This window comes from Mytilus galloprovincialis, chromosome 1 (genome assembly GCF_965363235.1).
Source record: "Mytilus galloprovincialis chromosome 1, xbMytGall1.hap1.1, whole genome shotgun sequence".
In the NCBI taxonomy this organism is placed as follows: Eukaryota; Metazoa; Mollusca; class Bivalvia; order Mytilida; family Mytilidae; genus Mytilus; species Mytilus galloprovincialis.
In genome coordinates, this window is record NC_134838.1 from 79,335,311 (window position 1) to 79,354,917 (window position 19,607).

General features: G+C 32.1%; 1 protein-coding gene across 1 annotated transcript in view; it reads left to right on the plus strand.

Moving 5' to 3' along the window:
• Positions 1-19,607, plus strand: part of LOC143056410 (uncharacterized) — a 33,408-nt gene that overhangs the window by 4,476 nt on the left and 9,325 nt on the right. Inside the window, exons 4-7 of the mRNA XM_076229837.1 lie at positions 1,396-1,523; positions 2,253-2,350; positions 5,650-5,832; positions 7,880-7,977. Coding sequence (XP_076085952.1) covers positions 1,396-1,523; positions 2,253-2,350; positions 5,650-5,832; positions 7,880-7,977 — 507 coding nt within the window. The remainder of the gene's footprint in view (positions 1-1,395; positions 1,524-2,252; positions 2,351-5,649; positions 5,833-7,879; positions 7,978-19,607) is intronic.

Here is a 19,607-nt window from a genome sequence, read left to right on the forward strand (position 1 = left end):
TTCAAGTCCTTACTAATTTTACTAACCATTTGACAAAATTTGGGGTTCTTCGTTTGTTTGCATTAGCGGCCATATTGCCTTATCCTGACGACAGCCATTACCTGTTGATAATACATTACATAAAATAAATTGCAAATATGACAATTCAGTAGTCAAATCAACAAGTTCTCCGCATAAAAGTTAATTGTGCATGTTTATCGCTTTTACTTCGTTTACAAACTTCGATTTTGACAAGGGATTGTCCACTTTTTTTAGTCCACATTCAGTGAAACACATTCAATAGTGAAATTTTAGTTCATATAACTCTAATCCTATCTACTTTCGTAAGTTTTCGGCCAAATTAGTTTCAAAACTTGATGATATATATTCTAATTTCGTAAATAGTCAAATATGAGGCATTCTTTTTTCAATTACACAATATATTTGTAAATTTCTGCCAAAAAAAAGTTTTCAAACACACAAAAGTTTTGTGTCTATCTTCAAAGTCAATAAACAAGTAGCAATGGTAACCTTTTTCACAAAAAACGTGTTCTCCCGATTTCAAAATATAAATTACAAAATCGATAATACTCAGGCTAACTAAATAGTTTACCTTTTTAATATGCGAAAAACATCGACCACTGGATCCACTGGTCCAGCTTCCCTGTTTACTTTATCACCGGACGTGAATCGGTCAAGGTTTGTTTGTAAATGTTTCCCTATTTCCTATTTTATTCAAACAAAAAAGTAAAGAAATTCAAAACGGAATGTCCCTCATGAAATGGCAAAATCAAAAGCTCAAACACATTAAACGAATGGATAACAACTGTCATATTGCTGACTTGGTACAGACATTTTCTTAAGTAGAAAATGGTTGATTAAACCCCTCACTTGTATGACAGTTGAATAATATTTCGTTATATTGAAAACGATTTGTGAACAAAAAAGAAGAAAAAATATATCGAGAAAAAATATCACAATGTTTTGTACTCGTATACATAATTTTACTAATTATTTTCATTTATTTTATATATACTCGTAATCCAGAACACATACAGATCAGACAAATTTTCGATAAAAAATTTAAGAAAATTTTTGTTTTTGTCTAGGCAGAACAAGATCAGAATAATGTATTTATTAGAGACAAATATACACTAGAACGATTGTTTGCATTTATTTTTTGCTTTTAACATAGTTAGCAGTGTATCCATGTAAGCAGATCTTCAAACAAAGCAATGTAAGAGTGTATGGTCATTGACAGGTAAACAGTGTTTTTAGTTTTAAACATATTTATTTATAGTGGATTGGGAAACAAGTTTTACAACTTATATTAATCCCTTTTCACTTTGCAGGTGCGAGTGCTGCCTTGTTCTCCTTTATCTTGAAAATGTGTTTGTGATATTTTCTTTGTTACAGACACTCGAAGTATGGAGAGACACATGTAAACAAAAAAAGGACTTTGGAGTAAACCAAATCGCTTTAGCTGTTCGCATAATCGGAAGAGAGGATCTGTTGGAAATTATTCAAAACGAGATCGAGACATGGTTATTATATTATATAGTATTTGCAATATTGTTAAAAAGCGAAATGAAAAGCACAATACGTATAAATTGAACAGAATTCCCATTTTCATTATAATTTCCTAAAATATTTCGGAAAAGTGAATGTGTCAAAGTTAAAACAAACTTTTCTTGACTGTTTAAAAAAATCATTTTATGTGCTAGAAGTAGGGCAAAGTATAAACAGACATACTTACACTATATTTTCTCGCACAAAAACAAAACAAAACACATACGTGCATACATAGAAAGAGAGAACTGGTTGAATAAAAGGAAATATTGGGCATACGGCGATGATACTGCAACCAAATGGAACTAATCTTATATAAACCAAATAAATATCTGGATATCAAACGTAATTAGACCAATGTTTAGAAATTTGTCATTTTTTTTGATCGCCTTGAGATTAAATATTAATAAATCTTACAGAGATTTGACAGATAGTCAACAAAACCATATGATGTTAACGTTAAAAAAGTAAAATGAAAAAAGTAAAATACCTAAATTACTGAGAAGAAAATGCAAACCGGAAAGTCCCTTATCAAATGGCAAAATCAAAAGCACAAACACATCAAACGAACCGATAACAACTGTCATATTTCTGACTTGGTACAGGCAAGAAAAAAGAAAAGAGACGTTGTCAAAAAGTATGTTATGTATACAAAGTGTTCCATATCTGACTTGTAGTATGTGTAGTCATGTGACTATTTGCAGGCTAGAAGCCAACAAAGACCAACAACATAATTTTATTGATTTTTACCATTGGGCCAAAATCAATAGGATAGGATTGACTTTAGCGATCACAGATACTGGTAAGATGGGATTTTTACCATTTAATAACAATTCTTTGTAAAACCATACTATTTAAAGAGGAAGTTGGAAATGCGAGTTCCTAGCATTCGGCCATAGTTTGCAAAATTACTCATCTAATCATAAACATTACTGGAAGACATTTTTTTATGAACAAAACATGTGTTATCATAGTTACGACACCAGTCAATTTCGGCTCTGTTTTAAGCTTTTTTTAAGTCAAAGAGACTATTTTCATTGATCAAACAAAAGAAAACCACTATATATTAAATGGAATGTATTCCCGTTCATGCAGAGTATGCTTTTTTGATAATATTTTTGCTACATCTCATGAATTCCAGTCCTACACATTTTCAAGAATATATCGCAAGAAAATGTGCTTGTTTCAGAAAATCTAAAATTTGAGAATTTTACATTTGTCAGCATAATTTATGCTAACTTTCCTAAAAGTTATCGAAACAAAACAAATTAGAATTTTAATTGTGTTCACTAAGTACATTTGGATATAGCATATATATTCAGAAAAAATAAAATAAATGGGGTCACTATGGATTACCCCTTAAAAATCATGCTAAAATTAGCGTGTATCAGTATTTGGTTGAAAAAGCCAACAAACTCAAGATACTTATTTAAAAAAATATATATTTAAAGGTTGAACATGCATAGGTTGCAGTGATATGGAACAATATGTGGTATATAAAATTTGGAAAAGACATATCAAAGGTCTGCCTCTATTTTCGTTTGTATAGCAACAATGTGTTACCTTTGTAACAGATATGATTGTATAATCAAGCAATCTATATAAATAAAAATGTGAACCAGAATAGCCTTTACCTTTTCATATTGTGTAAGTTTTCCATACTCTCAATCCACTAGACTCCAATAGGAAGTTATATAGGAAGTTGGGTAATTCCTGGAATTGATTTAGTACTATTGTTTTCGCCGTCCATTACAGTTACTGTGTATACAAGTTTTAATCTAAATTGCCAATTTATTCTTACATCTATGACATACAATACAGTGTTGATATGATAATGTCCCCGTCTGAAAACACAGGGTCTCGGCTAGCAGATTAAAATTTTGTTTATGAATGTTTTTTTTCAAATGTGTTTTCGTAATTCCTGTCTATTTGTCGTACATTGGTAACGTTTTTATTGTTGGCATCAATTTCTCTTTGTTTTCTAGCAATGTTCAGTTAACTATCCATATCCCTGTACTAAAAATTTTAAATCTGCTAACCGAGTCTCTGTGTCTGAAAACAAATTTACCACATAAGAAACATAAGTAAAGTGTTTTTGACTTAATTGCTAAAAAAGGGCAGTGCAAAGGTGGCATCACTTGTGTACCGTATGACACATATGTCAATAGTTATCAAAGGTATCATGCTTATAATTTAATACACCAGGCGCCCGTTTCGTCTACATAAGACTCGTCAGTGACACTCAGATAAAATATAAATAGAAAGCCAAACAAGTTTAAAGTTGAAGAGCATTAAATAGTAGACCCAAAATTCTAAAGAGTTTTGCCAAATACGTCTAAGGTAATCTATGCCTGGGATAGGAAATTCCTTAGTATTTCGAATAATTCATACTTTGTGCAACGGTAAATTTTTTAAATTGACCATATCATTTATATGCATGTCAAGATACTAGTAGATGTAAAAGATGGATAAAAGAAATCAATGTTTTGTCACTGAAGTGATGTCATCTATTTCATGGTGTAAGTGTAATACCACCAAAACATGGTACGTCATATCCTATTTCAAACGAAAAAGGGTCCAAAAAAATATTTCTTTGAATTAGAGAGTTGTCAAAAATTTATCTGCATTTCATTGCCGAGTCATATACATATATATTCGGTGTTTTAATGCAACATACCTTTTTGTGTTGTGTTTCTATAAAATAGTTTGGAAAACTTGAAGTTACGTGGTTTCTAAAGCTTGTGAACAGGAAACAAGGGTACACATTTGATTAGTGAACTTCTAGTAATGGTTATTATCTAATAAGCAGTGAAGTATTAAGTGAAATATTGTCTGTCAAAAAGTCTGAAATTATAGATTAACAGTGCAAGGACTCGATAATATATATCAGCATTTCGTGTTTATTTTTATCTAAATGCCATCTAGTCAGCCATCGAGATGACTTCCGAAGACGGTCGACGGTCATATAATCCTAAATATGAATAGATAACGACTATGTGCAATTGAATGTTTCTTTGTATGTTTGATTTCATGGTATAGGTTAAAACGATAATTTTTTTTATCGTTTTTAGCTGTTTAGGAAGATTTTGTGTGGATCGAATCAGTCAACGAAATGGTTTACCCTTGTTTCAGTTTTAATGATGACTGTATGTTTCTTTCAATACTTTAATAGCCGAACACGCTTATAACATGCGTTATCAAGCTAAGGAGTAAATAGAAGGTCACATGGATACGGATTCACACGAGGTCGAATTATTCACTTCCAAGTGAACAATTCATTTGCGATGTTTTTGAGCTAGTTTGTAAAAAATTAGACCAAACTAACTGCTTGTAACGAAATAATATTTCAAACTTCTGCTTTTATTAATACTTGACACACAAAAATCGTATTCAATCTTTTATCTAACTCGTAGTTAATACCCCTTTATATATATTGTTTTAGTTTAAAAATGACTTAATTGTATCTGCAAAGTTTAAATTGTTAGCTCTCAGTTTACTTGCACACCTGTAAAAAAAAAGATTATGGTCAATATCAACCTCTCAGCATAATCGGTGGTTTTTTTTTTCATTTCAAAAACCAAAGACCACTGGTTTCAAAGCGATGATCGTAACTGCAATTACAATCATCCCAATACTTTAACAGCTTATTTTCAGATTTGCATTATGTCAAGAACATTTATATATGCATTGCCATTGCATATTGATTTCCTAAATGATGGAAAAGCAACCAGAAGAACGAAAATCAAGATATAGAAAAAAGACGATGATGATGGTAACTTTGTCTATTATTGATAATCGTAATTTGGACTTGTTTTTCATATAAAGATGATCGTGACTTAATTTTTACGATAAGTTTCTTCCCAGAAATGAAAATTACCCCCAATTCTTGTCCGCTATATTCGGATAATAGTAATTGCAGCTACGATCATTACGTTGACACCAGTGAAAAATACTGATAATGGTAATTTTTGAATATATTTGTTATGAAGAAAATATGCTTCGCACCAGGTTAAAGGCGATTGAATGTTTCGAAACATATCGAAAGGTTAAACTTTTGTCCATTTCACTTTAATGCATTATTATTACATCATTTAATTTCAGAAGATCCAATGCCAGTTTCAGATCAGTTCTTGATGTTGCTAATTAATAAGTTTCCATTCGGTAAATGTGGGACCATCAATGATATTGGATTACAAATGGGGTTATCAAAAACCGACAGAGAGAAAATACTAAAAGATGTCATTAATACAAATCCTGAATATCGGCTTTTACGGGTACATAAAAGTATAGTATACTATAGTATATGGTACAGTATGAGTTTTGTTCAGTCTTGAGGGCTATAAGTACTGGGTTGTCTATGTTGAATCTTAAAGTTGTTAACTTAGACAACCCAGATGTCTTTAAATCGATGAAATAATACACGCAAACTATGATAGTCTATATGACGGTACGAATTATCTCCATAAATATTCCAAATAGTAATATTTGTAGACAGTACGAGTTATATTCGGACCGAATTGCGTTGCAATCTAGCGACCTGGTTTGTGTTTTATTGGGGAGATTACCAGAAGGACATGTTATTGGTAAAATATACATATACTTTTTCAGGGCAATCATCGACATCTTTCAGAATAGCGGGGGTTTGTTTTGCGGCTTGCCATGCAAAGGTACTTGTGTCAGAAAAATAAATTCCTATAAATATGTTAAGGTATAAAAAAAAATCCGAGGCCAGTGCCTGTGATGACATGCGCATTAGCAAATGGTCCCAAAACACTATGAAAAGTCATGAGTCAATTGAATATTGTTGTAACGAAGTACTTTTTAAAAGTTATAAAATTTTTGATCTGAGCGTCACTAATGAGTCTTATGTAGACGAAACGCGCGTCTGGCGTATTAAATTATGATCCTGGTACCTTTAATAACTATCTACACCACTGGGTCGATGCCACTGCTGGTGGACGTTTCGTCCCCGAGGGTATCACCAGCCCAGTAGTTAGCACTGCGGTGTTGACATGAATATCAATTATATGGTCATTTTTATAAATTTCCTGTTACAAAATTTTGAATTTTTTGAAAAACTAAGGATTTTTGTTATCCAAGGAATAGATTACCGTAGCCGTATTTGGCACAACTTTTTGGAATTTTGGGTCCTCAATGCTCTTCAACTTTTAACTTGTTTGGCTTTATAACTATTTTGATGTGAGCGTCACCGATGAGTCTTATGTAGACAAAACGCGCTTCTGGCGTATTAAATTCTAATCCTGATACCTTTAATTAGTATAGCCATTTGCTAGATATACTCCCCCCCCACCAACACCACCACAAAAAAGGGCAATATGCATTTCTTCTCAGTTTATTCATTTCATTTAGATACGTTCAAAAACATATTTCTGATAACGGTTTTTAATTTTAATCAAGTGTAACTGTTGTGAGTCAGTATGTGTATGGCTGCACGATTAAGGCGTACGGGAATAACGAAAACATTTGTATCCGCCATCGTGTTTTTTTTTGTTTGTGTCCGTATGCTGAGTAAATATTAGTGTTGTCAACCGTTACGGTTAACCCATTAAACGGTTAACCGTTTGAAGGACCGAATATCAAATACCAAAAACGCTAACCGGATAACCTGACTTTTTTCAATTTTAATAGATTTGATATAAACTAAGTTTGTTCTATCTAAAAATTATCGTCGTTGCAATCACAAGTGTAAGCATAGTGACGTTGCTCTCTTGCATAGCCCAACCCTTTTTTGGGAGGAACCTTAAATGACCTTTAAGCGCAAACATTCGAAACATATTTTAATTTTGACTCAATGATTACTATTTAATTTCCAGATAGGCGCTGTCAGTAAAACTATGTTTTAAAAAAAACAAAAAACATTCTAACAGAAAAAAGATAAGTCGAGTATCATTTTGTAAATCGGTACTATCGAGCATTACTCGAGCACTCGTTGATATCTCTAAATTTTTGTGTGGCTTCTAATGATTCGCAATGGATAACTTACTACAAATTCAACGTCTGTTATCAAGATTGACAGTGTTTGCTTTCAGTTATACAAAATGGGAACTTGTCAAATAATATGGACGAGAAATGTTAACCCTTCCTGATACATCTTATAACTTCTGGTTTTCAATGATATGAATTTAGTTTTGCTATGAGTTTTATGTAAAATTGCATCAGATCTGCACGTGGTTGATGCAGATCGGATGTTTGCAAGCTATTCATTACAGTTTCCTTCATATGATCTTCTTATAGTTTTTGCTTCATATGGTCTTTTCTAGTTGGTTTAACCAATTATCTGTTGAAAGTATATTGTTCTTAGTTATTTTAGATGATTGTGGAAGCAAGAGAAAAGATAGATGGCATTCCAAAGACATTTGCCGCATTAATGAAATCGCTGGAGGTGCTGAAGCTGGATGCTGTCATGAAGTGGGCTCTATCGACAACTAATAAATGGTAAATAGAATAACATTAGACTATGAGCATGTATTCACCACACCGTAGTCGGAAATTTTACACAACAAATGGCAAAATCATAGGTATTTTTTTCATAGGATTTGCAACACATGACGTCGGTCCTTCTGGTTAAATTACTTTCCTTAGTTGTAGATTGAAAAATATAAAGTATATAAAATTTGTTGATAATCAAGTGTTTTTTCGGTCTTGGATGAAAAACTAATGTGCCTTTGAAAACTTCTATTGGCAGATATATACAAATATGTTGTGTAGTTTTAAGGAAAAATGCTTAAAATTTTACAATTAATGGAATGGGGCGTGTTCAATCCTATTTTAATGGCTGTTGTCATAATAAGGCAAAATGGCCGTTATGCAAATTATCAAAGTACTCCAAATTTTCCCATGTTAAGAATTCCGAAGAAAGCACAAAACGGATAAACCAGAGTTGTCACATAAGCCATTGTCAACAATTTTGCAATATTTTGACACTGTACAACAATCGGTTTGGGGAACGAGTTGTATGTTCCTGCGAAGGAAGTTAGAATTTATCAAAAAATACCAACATGATTTAAATACTTATATGGCCAGGCCGTTAATAACCAAACGAGTTGATATTCATATGGTCCGACTATACGCATATGAGTATACGCATATGGTCATGGTCCAAATACTCAAATGGTCCGGAGCATATATATCAACGGTTTTATTGGAAGCGAACGGATACGTTTGCATCATTGTTTATGTTGCGATTTTACTTTACAGTCCCCGTTAAAATGTTGTCGCTTTGTTTTCATGCGTAAATTATAAATTGTTGGCTAAAACACTAGTTTGTAAATAGTAGAAAAATAAAACATGGATTTGTAGTCGCTACAAAAAAGGAGAAAATTAAGCTTGGTGAACCTCGCCTTTCTGTTATATATTCCACAATACTCGAATTTTGTATTTGTAATTTAAAGGACGATCGTAAGGGGAGGTGTTCCCATAAGTGATTGACTACTACTCGTAAACGGAAAGCTACACCAATTACCACAATATGTTATACACCCGAATTGTTAAAAATTAAGTTACAAGAAATATAGTATTTTGTGACACCTAAATTACCTTTTTAGCAATTATTACATGGACTGTCTTTTAGAATAGTTCATTTAAGACTATTGGTAAATTATAATGCCTAACATATATGGTTTACCTTGTATATTTACAATAATAGATTTTGGGAAGATTATTTTAAATTGAGCGTTCTTAGATGTTTTTAAAGCCCTCAAACTTTACCCTGTTGGTCCATCGCTCTTTAGCGTGATACCGGTCTACAATCGTACTTTTATTAGCAAACAAATAACAATCGCACTTTAGCGAGAGACACCATCGTACTTTAGCGTAGACCATCGCACTTTAGCGTGACAATCTCACCAATGGGTCTTCAACAAAGCAAGAAAATCCCGCACCTCGAGGCGGGCTTCAGCTGGCCCTTAACAAAAATGTGTAATAGTTAAATTGAAAATGAACGTCCCACTACACTCCAAAACATATAAATGAACTTAAACTATAAAAAAAATCATACAAGACTAACAAAGACTAGAAACTCCTGACCTGGGGCAGGCGAAAAAATGCTTCGGGGTTTAACATGTTTTGTGAGATCTCTTCTCCCCACTATACCTCTAGCCAGCGTAGAATGAACAAACACACAGCAATACGCACAGTAAATTCATTGAAAATTACTCCGATGTCAGAATAGAGAAAAAAAGAAATTAAGCAAAATAACAATGATACATAAATGAACAAAGGACAACAAGGTGTGACTATCATGCCAGCTCCAGACCTCAATTAAAGTGATTAATATATTGCATCTTCATCATATGATAATCCAGACCATTCCCTTCCGTTAGGGGTGTAGTATCATACCATCATAACATATATGAGAAGTGCATAACCCGTATCATTCCAATAACTAGTTTTAGAAGAAATGTGTGTATTTCCGATGCAAAGACTCTAAGGATCAATATTAATACCAAAATATGCAATCATAATGACATGACAACAGTATCGTAACTATATCCGTACTGAAAAGGTCTGTTTAAAGATTTGGTAAGCTTTTGAGTTGAGCACCGATAATTTTGTGCTTTGTATAGAATATTACCATAACAGAATGTATGTGAAATACCCGAACGTATAAGATATATGCATGTTGATTTATATTTACAAATGATGTCCTCCAATGATAAAATTAAGGTAATGTTTTGACTAGTTTGTGATATTGAAAACCCTGGTGTAATAGTTTTATTTTGTAAAACAGGGATTTCTTTCGTTAAAATTAAATACATTGTAACATACACAAGCGAATCGAACTAGTTGAGATATACTAACAACAAAAGATGGTGCCAAGTGAACTTCATGATCTAAAACTGGATAATTAACAAAAGGAAATGGAAAATCATCTCTTTTATAATACATTTTGGTATTAAGCTTCCCGTAAAAGATTTAAATATCAAGATCCAGGAAATGACAGTCCTCATTGTTAGTATTAGCTTTATTTAAAGTCAGTTAAAATCCTTTTAGTGTACATACTGAAGTAGTCATTATTGAGAGCCAATATATCATTCAAAAATCTGAAAGTGTTATTGAAATGTTTGTATCAGATGCTGTTTTGAACTGTTTCTGCTGAGTTTTGTCATAAATTGTAACTTATAACAATACAGAAACAGGTCCGCAATAGGTTGTGCACCGTAAGTCCCCGTTGGAATTCCAATAACTTTACGACACACGGAATACCCATTGCGAACAAAAATGTTATCTAGTAAAAATTCAAGGGCAGCAGGTCCGATTGACATAGTTATTTGGTCGTTACTAAAAAATGACCTTAAATATTCTAGACGATCCGGTACATACCAATTTTGCTGGTTGGTCCCTTTTTTAGACTTATATATTTATATATATATATATGTAATTTGATTTGAGGGGCATTATCTGTCAATGTAATTTTTTTCAATTATAATTTTCAATCAATAGGGTTTCAACTACAATAAAGGACAAATCCCAAGCTCCATTCAGACAAGAAATTATGAATATTCTGCGCAACTTGGAAGGAAATGATAAAAGTAACGCAACCGGTTTACAGCGCAAGTGAAATATACAAAAAAAGATTTTGATATTGAAGTAGTTAGAAGCACCACCATATGCAGTTATTGTTGATTCGAAATGTGTTTTGAAACATCATATCAGTGTTGTTTGCAGTAGTGTATTGTATTGTGTTGCATAGTAGTATGTCCGTTCTAAAATTTTGTTGTTTTTTTCAAATTTACTTAATAAGGTTACAATTGTAAGTTTTTAATCTGTGTTCTCATATAAAACCACATTGCACGACTGTAATATCTGATGACTCTAACTTGGTAATGACATATATGACAAACATAATGAATACGAAACGCTTATGGTCACTTCAGATGATATGTGGTAAATTCATTTGGTTTTTGTTGTTACGTTTACAAAAATCGTATGTATTCATTCGATCTCGGCGTCTGAAGTATTTGTGTACATTAAGGTTGTTATAGATGTTGACATGAAACGTATAACCATTCCTATAGATAAGGCCTTTATATAGATATAGGAAGATGTGGTGTGAGTGCCAATGAGACAACTCGCCATATTTATCGCTGAACTGATGTTGTTGCTGCTAAATTCTTAATTTTACACATTTGCTTTGTGTGGTACAAATGAGAAAAATGTCCGGAACGTTCGATAAAAAAATCCGGATAGTCAACTCCGTCAAACTTTATGGTGTTCTCTACTTTATTTTATAGTCTATTTAGTACAAATTATATAATTTCTTTTGGATATGTCAAACATATTACATACCAAATAAAAGGTAAGAATTGGCATATATGTTAAAATTTCAAGCCGCCAGTGAGCCAATAAAATAATCTATATGGCAGTCAGATTTATAGTATAATGATAAACACTGTTACATCGTATCTAAGCTAGATATTTTTATCGTTTCTTTTGGATATTTTAGGAAATGTGTTTATAAACAAAAAGTAAGAACAAGTATATACATTTCTAGTCGTCAATTCACAAGCTATAAAATTTGTATTTGACTTGTATGTTACATATCTTATTTGTTTATGCAGTTACATTCACGTCTATACTTACAATAGACCCCAAGAGGTTGACTGCCAAATGTATGGAGATTTGATCATCAGGGGTTTTCCCATCCAGGAGTAAATTCAATGTTAAAAATTGTCGACCATTTATTTACATTGAATGTTTAATTACGTAGTCACGTAAGGAAGGTAGGGTATCACGCTCTCTATACTCCATGAAGCACCCACAGGTTAACCTAATACAAGGCGATATTACAGTCGTTTACCCTCATATTATTTTTCTAATGGCAAATAAAATGTTCTGCTCTCCATCCTGATTGACCTTCTTATCAAAACCTATACCTATTGTAGTCATTGTTGATTTGTTAATTTAGTTTTGCTTGAATAAGGATAAAATATTTGCTCATATTAATTACTCAAAGTGTCAGTTTATTTTTCTATTTTTGGTCGTATTTTATATTTCTCAAACACAACAGTTATGTAAGGTAGTAGATATACCATCTCTAGTTGTTTTACCCTCGCGGTAACGACGACTCTATATTATTTAAAAATGTCAATGAAGGTGCAATATCTTTTAAGGTAAGGAATTTGGTCATTAACAATGTAGCCCCGAGCTATGTGAAAAAAATGTCATTTAACGCCAATAATTTCAATTTCAAGATTGTTATGACTTCTTAGTGACATTTTAAAGGATATTTCCATTCGCAAGTTTCGTGCTTATATTATCCTATTTATCTGACAATCTGTATAATATATAAATGTTTCTGTACTAAACATATTTACGTATTGTGTTACTTGCATATATTCTTATGTACACGTTTGAAAATGTATTTGTTGGATTTTTAGCTATTATAAAATTATGCTTATCTTACATTTTGTTGTCTTATAGACATTATGACTTTGCCTTTAGAATTGTAAAAACAACAATTTAAATTAATTTGATTCTAACAATAGTTCAATCATAATTTCTACTTTAACGTTTTTGCATTCTTGATGAATCTTTAAAGGACGAAACTCACGTCTGGTTTTCTAATCCTGGTACCTTTGATAACTATTTCTAAATTTTAATCCTGGTATTTATGATGAGTTGATTTAAAGGGGTGCATGATTTTGTATGTCTCTTTTGATAGTTGCAGTGGTGATCAGCTAGAGGTGTGACGTACCTTCTATCTTGCATTTACACTTTAAAAAGTTACAATGGATTCGAGCCTCATTGACGAATATTATGTAGACGAAACGCATCGGGTGTACAACTTTATAAGCCTGATATCATTGCTGAGTTTAGTTTTTGCAAGAAGTCATTAGAAAAAAGGTTAAACAAAAATAGCGAACTCCGAGAACTCCGAGATAGATTAAAGTCCATAGCACCTAACAAAACTAAATGCCGAACTACATAAACCATCGAAACGAATAGGAAACAACTCTCATTTTCCTTTGACTTGTTACAGGCATTTTGCGAGGAAAATAATAGGTCAAACCTTGTAAAAATTAAGCAATTTCCAAGATATGAGGTTAAAAACATATCTCCAAAATTCCAACGTTATGTTTGTAAGCAATTTAAAAGCTTTAACACTTGTTGATTCTCTTAAAAACTTGGATTTTGAAATTCGTAAAATCTTCTTTCAATGAACAGGTACGGATTCTTTAAAGGAGTTTAAAGGAGAAAATACTTCAAAGATGATCATTTTGAGATTAAAGTCTGATTGAGCCGTTTGTATTTCCGACATCACAAATGCAGCTTTGAGTCCATTTTTATGGATATGTCGATTAGACAGGGATTTCATATGAATAAGCTATATAAAAAAAAAACCATATGCCTCACTCAATTATCATGAAACTACAATGTATGTCGTTTATCAAACATGGATCAGGTAGGAATCTCTTCGCACAAATAAGAAATGTGGAGAACAAGACATAACACCGAATCTGATATAGAACAACTCTACTCAAAAGGGGGGGGGGGGTATACACTGTAAGAAATTTGTTCATCTTGCTGTTATTCGGGCCATCTGTAACTTTTGCTACACATTACCATGATTACTGTCAGCTTCTGTATTAAGAAATTAGTATGTTTTTGGTCTTGGAATTGGAATTGTTAAATGTTATTGTGTCGTTTGAAGAATATCTAGATATGTAGAACAAGTAAATTGTTTTTTGCAGTACTTTGAATTATATGATACACACTGAGCATAGAATTTATAATAACATTTTCCTCAGATACAGTATAAAAGATTGAATGGTTATTTTGAGATATATCTTATGATGTTGTTTTGTATCGTGCAAGCGATTTCCATTTTTTTTGACAGTCGCTGACTGTTTAACAATATTTTAAATCTTTATTTTGTTGACGATTCTGGTAAAAATAAATATTTGTATGATTTCTTAATTCGTTACTCTGTATAAATTGTTGACGTTCATCTGAATATATGTGCTTCAGTTCGGAGATGTATTCTTATCGATGCAGAGGAAAGAATTCATTTTAAATTTACGCTAGGGTTCTGGTTCTTTTAAAGTTTGAGCCTAAAGAAGGATTGGATCACAACACTGAGACCATGTACAAATAAACTCATCATAGATTCCAGTTGAATTGAAGTTTTGTAAATGCGCCAAACACGCGTTTCATCTACAAAAGACTCATCAGTGACGCTCGAATCAAAAAAGGTTAAAAAGACCAAATAAGTACGAAATTGAGGAGCATTGAGTACAAAATTCCAAAATGTTTTTCAAAATACAGCTAAGTTTATCTATTCCTGAGATTAAGTATTTAAAAAATTCAAAATTTTATTAACAGTCAATTTATAAGTATGATCATATCAATGATTATTCTGTCAACACATTGCCATGCACTTTTTTCATTCCTCCAGAAGGTGCCAAAATAAACTAAGTTGGGAAACAGGTTTGAGAACAGGTAAAAATTAAAGTGAGCATTTTTAATTGACATGGGCATTAGATGGACAAAAGATACCTGACAATAATTGGTTATTTAAACAGTGAACCTGAGTGGACCATTTCAAGGTAAACTCAACTGTTTGTTAATTTTATTACCTTCTGCAGAGACGAAAAAAAAATGTACGGCAAAATCCAGTTAAGTTATGAATTTTCTAAATCATAAAATGCATTTGAATTCTATTTATCTAGGGAATGCTATGCCTTAAAACTTTTCCAGATGCACAGGTTTGCCTGTACTCAGAGAAAATTTTGAGGTGAAAATACGGCCATTTTAGCCATAGGGTCCACATGAACCTTAATAGATTACTTTCATGTTTAAATATGTGTTTTTCAATGATAGATATCGTTCTGTCATTGATACCCATTGATACACTCTTTTTATTACATGATAGTTTTCAATTTATGAATACTCGTTCATATCTAAACACTCGATATTTAAACCATCACAACTTCTCAATTGTTAATTCAAGATTTATGAGTCTTTCTGTAGCCATGTGCATTACGAAGTGTTCGAAGTGCAATAAAATCAAAACATCAAAGATATAATAGGGATTTGCCATGTTGTGCATATATACAGGGGAAACTTCGTTCAGAAAAATCCGGACTTATGGTTAAAATCTACAGACTTGAATATAGAGATTTTTATTATAAATTTTAAACATAGTTTACTCATTTCTTTGATCTTATATCGTTTATTTTTGCAAAATGTCATAAACAACTATTCAAAATGGCGCTATGGTAACATTTAAGGGAGACTCGGAAAATACTGAAAAAAAATAAAACGAGAGAAGCTGTGTTAGAAATAAAAACGTGTTAATAAAATTCAATAAAATTACATTGTCATGTAGAGGTGGCGAACCCTTTCTATAATTTATGTGAAAATATTGTAATATCAAAGTGCTTGCTTTCATTTTCGTATACTCGAATTTTCAAATCTTACAGCTTTAGTTTATGGAATTTCGAAAATGGCCGCCAGATTGCGAACTGACATGATATTTATCGTGACCTTTTCACACCATGAACATGATCATATTATATCCCACATGTACAAATTTCATAGGAATCCATTCAGTACTTTGGGTTTTTTTCTTCGTTTATATTTGGATTGTCAGTTATTGTTGTTAGTAAAGAGATGTGATGACCGTCCGCAAGAACTTGCGGTCATCCGATGTTCAGTACTTCAGTACTTTGATTCATATCTTTAATATAAAGAAGGGTTTTATATTTTTTACAAATTTCTTATTATCCTTATTCTATCTTGATTCATTTTGAGAACTCAAATCGTATCAATGACATACTGCACATTTAAAGATTTTAAAGAGTTAGCTGGCAATTGTTTCATGGTGCCTTAAACGGATGAACAAGAGGGTTCCGAAATTCCAACAATACAAAACATGACAAGTGAAGTTTCTTAATTTAAAATCAGTAGCAGGAAAATTACAGAAGAATTTAAGCCTTCCCTTTCCTGTTAAAGTCTGTCACAGTTTTCTTTTCGTTATATAGGTGATTTTTTTAAAGAAATTTGACTAAATATGTTACGTCGATTTCAAGGGGAACAAGATTGCATCAATTCAAGATTGTTTCCGAACTTTGAGGATAACTTGGATTGAATCATATGAACCTCATGCCTCGCTTTTTAAAATAAGATTGCTCAGAATAATGATGTGCAGCAAATCCCTTTTATGAACATTTGGCTTAATTGTGTATTTAGCTTTATCCTGCAATTGGGTGTCCTACTATACAGATACAGCCCTACAGATATCGCTATGCTGTATCTGTATACTATACAGATATCGCTTTAAAGCTCCACCCACTGTCGGACTGAGTATTGTTTTAACCTGTGTGACCTCAGAATGTGTATTCCAGTTGCATCCCAATGACGATGACAATTGTCGATTTCAAAACTTGAATGTGTATGATTGTGTTACAAAATCAACCATGTCAATTTCAGCATGCATGTTTAGTGAATGTCAAGTCTGAATCGTAGGACAACTCGTACACTTCTGTTTTAAATTTGACAATGTTTTGTTATTTGTTTTTACTGTTGAAATAAGTTGTTATGTTAAAATAGATAATTATTCATAATGAGCGATGTATTATTATTGACCCATTCAAGATTCTTTATTGCGAACCCGTCTTCAGCGTAATGTGTTATTTTGATATTACTACGCGGGCCTCAAGGGATTACAAATCGAAAATAAATGCTAAATATGTTAGTTTTTTGTCTTTCAAAACACAAACAATATACAGAATTAATTGCAGGATAAAGACAATAACTGTTTAGTGTCTTTAAATATCAGCAGATTTGTACTCGGCTCGAAACAGGTGTAGTAGCTCGCTAAAAGCTCGCATACACCTTGTTTCCTAGCCTCGTACAATTACAGCTGATATTTAAAGACACTAAACAGTTATTGTCTATATATTTATCGAACCATTCGCGTTCATAACTAAACGCATCGAAGCTTACCGTTTATACCGTATATCCCGCAATAATATTCATTGAATTTATGACTCTCCGTTTGGAAAATAGATGTTTCTAATTTATACGACGATAATCGTTGAAATATTGAACAAAAAGATAAATTCATATCAACAGCAGTGGAATAATGTCAGTGTATATAATGAGCGAATCCAGTCAGTTCATTTTCACTGTTGTACGCGAGTATGTGCATTGTAGAATAAAGCATCATAAACTTTATTTGTTTACGTTTTAAAAATACCAAAATAATTGATTTGAAACTAAATCTTAACATATTTTCATTTCTTTTTAATGTAAAATAACAGTATCAAAGTTCAAATATGTGTTATAAAAGCAACATAACATAGAATATCAGTTATTAAAAGCGATCCATTTTCACTATAGATGCGATGAATTATCACTGTATGACATTCATTTCTGATGTAGAATTTTCGAAAATGCGATGAATTTTTATTGTAGATTAATGTAATAATTAGACTTGCAACAAATGAAAAACTTCTTTGATTACTTTAATAGTTATATCTATTCATAATTTGTATATGTCTTTAGAAACTGGCTGGCCATTTAAACGTTTTCCCACAGTATTGACATTTGCGAACTGTTAACTGAAATGTTTCCCCGCAACGTTTTTTTTTCTTCCGGTTCGTATATTGCTATGATGTCGTTATCGTCTGCGTCGTCCGAAGACCCATTTGGTTTCCGGACAACTTTAATTTAAGTGAATGGTTCTATATCAATTTAAAAGAAAGTTCAATACCACAAAAGGAAAGTTGGGATAATGTTGGGGATGATGGTTCCAACCGTGTACGAAAAAGGGACATAAAAGAAGCAGGTTTTTAGTTTCAGGATAATTACTTGTGTATAAGAATTTTGATTGTTCTGAAATTGTACCACAGTGTTCAATACCACAAGTAGAATGTTAGGTTTCATTTTGGGGTTATGGTACTAACTGTTTAGGAATGAAGGAACAAAAAGGGACAAAAACAATCATGTTTGTAGTTTCCGGATAATTACTTGTATGTACGTTTGTGGATCTTTTTCGCAGTATCACAAAGGGAAGACTGGGATTTTGTTCGGGGATAGTTGCCCAAAACATGCAGAAATTAGTGGCAAAAATGTTGAATTTGGACCCTATGGGCCAATTTAAAACCGGACCTAAAATCAAAAATCTTACTTCAAAACCTCATTGAAATTGGTCAAGAAATGATTTATAAAAAATATTAGAAAGTATTGTTGTTTTTATCCCTTTTTATCCCATTCTTTTTCGATAGACATGCAAGATGTACGTATTCAGTGATGAAGTTTCAATGCATTGGATAAATATAACTACACTTTAAATAAAGATTCTGATAAATTATAAAAAATTCTATGACATGCTTCTTCTGATTGGTAAATAGACCCATACTCGAAATCTAATGATAAAATTTGTTTGCACATGCGTATAATGACTACTGCAGAAACATGAATTTTATCAAATTGGCATGCATTTGAAAATATTTTGCATTAATCTAAAACCACTTTCAACTTTGAAATGATCCACGTATTGTTATATTATGACAACGGTGTTTTATTTGAAATAAATATTAATTCTATTGAATTTATTAGAGTGTTCAATCAAACTTTTCATCTCAAAGTCAGCACTATCAAATCCTTGTCTTACTTTAATTATTGTTTGTGCAAGTCGGGTGAATTTGGAATTTAATGCATAAATAAAAAATTAGTAAAATTCATACAGTGAAAATGCACCGCATATACAATACTAATGAATCGCTCTACAGTGAAAATGAAAGTAAAGTATCATTATTCAACAGTAAACATGACTCGCATAAAGATAGCATCATAGTGGAATTCAATACAATATGGGCAAACTGAATAACAAAAGCTATTCTACGTTATACAACATTAATAATTGTGTTGTAATGAATATTTTTTTTGCAATTACATCTTTCCTGCTAGTTTTTAATCACCTGCACGATTTGTTCGTAAAACGTCCTAAATATTCACCTATTTCGGTATATATTTCACGTATGGATCATCTCTCGGCTCGATTAAAACCCGTTCTCATCTCTTACTTTGTA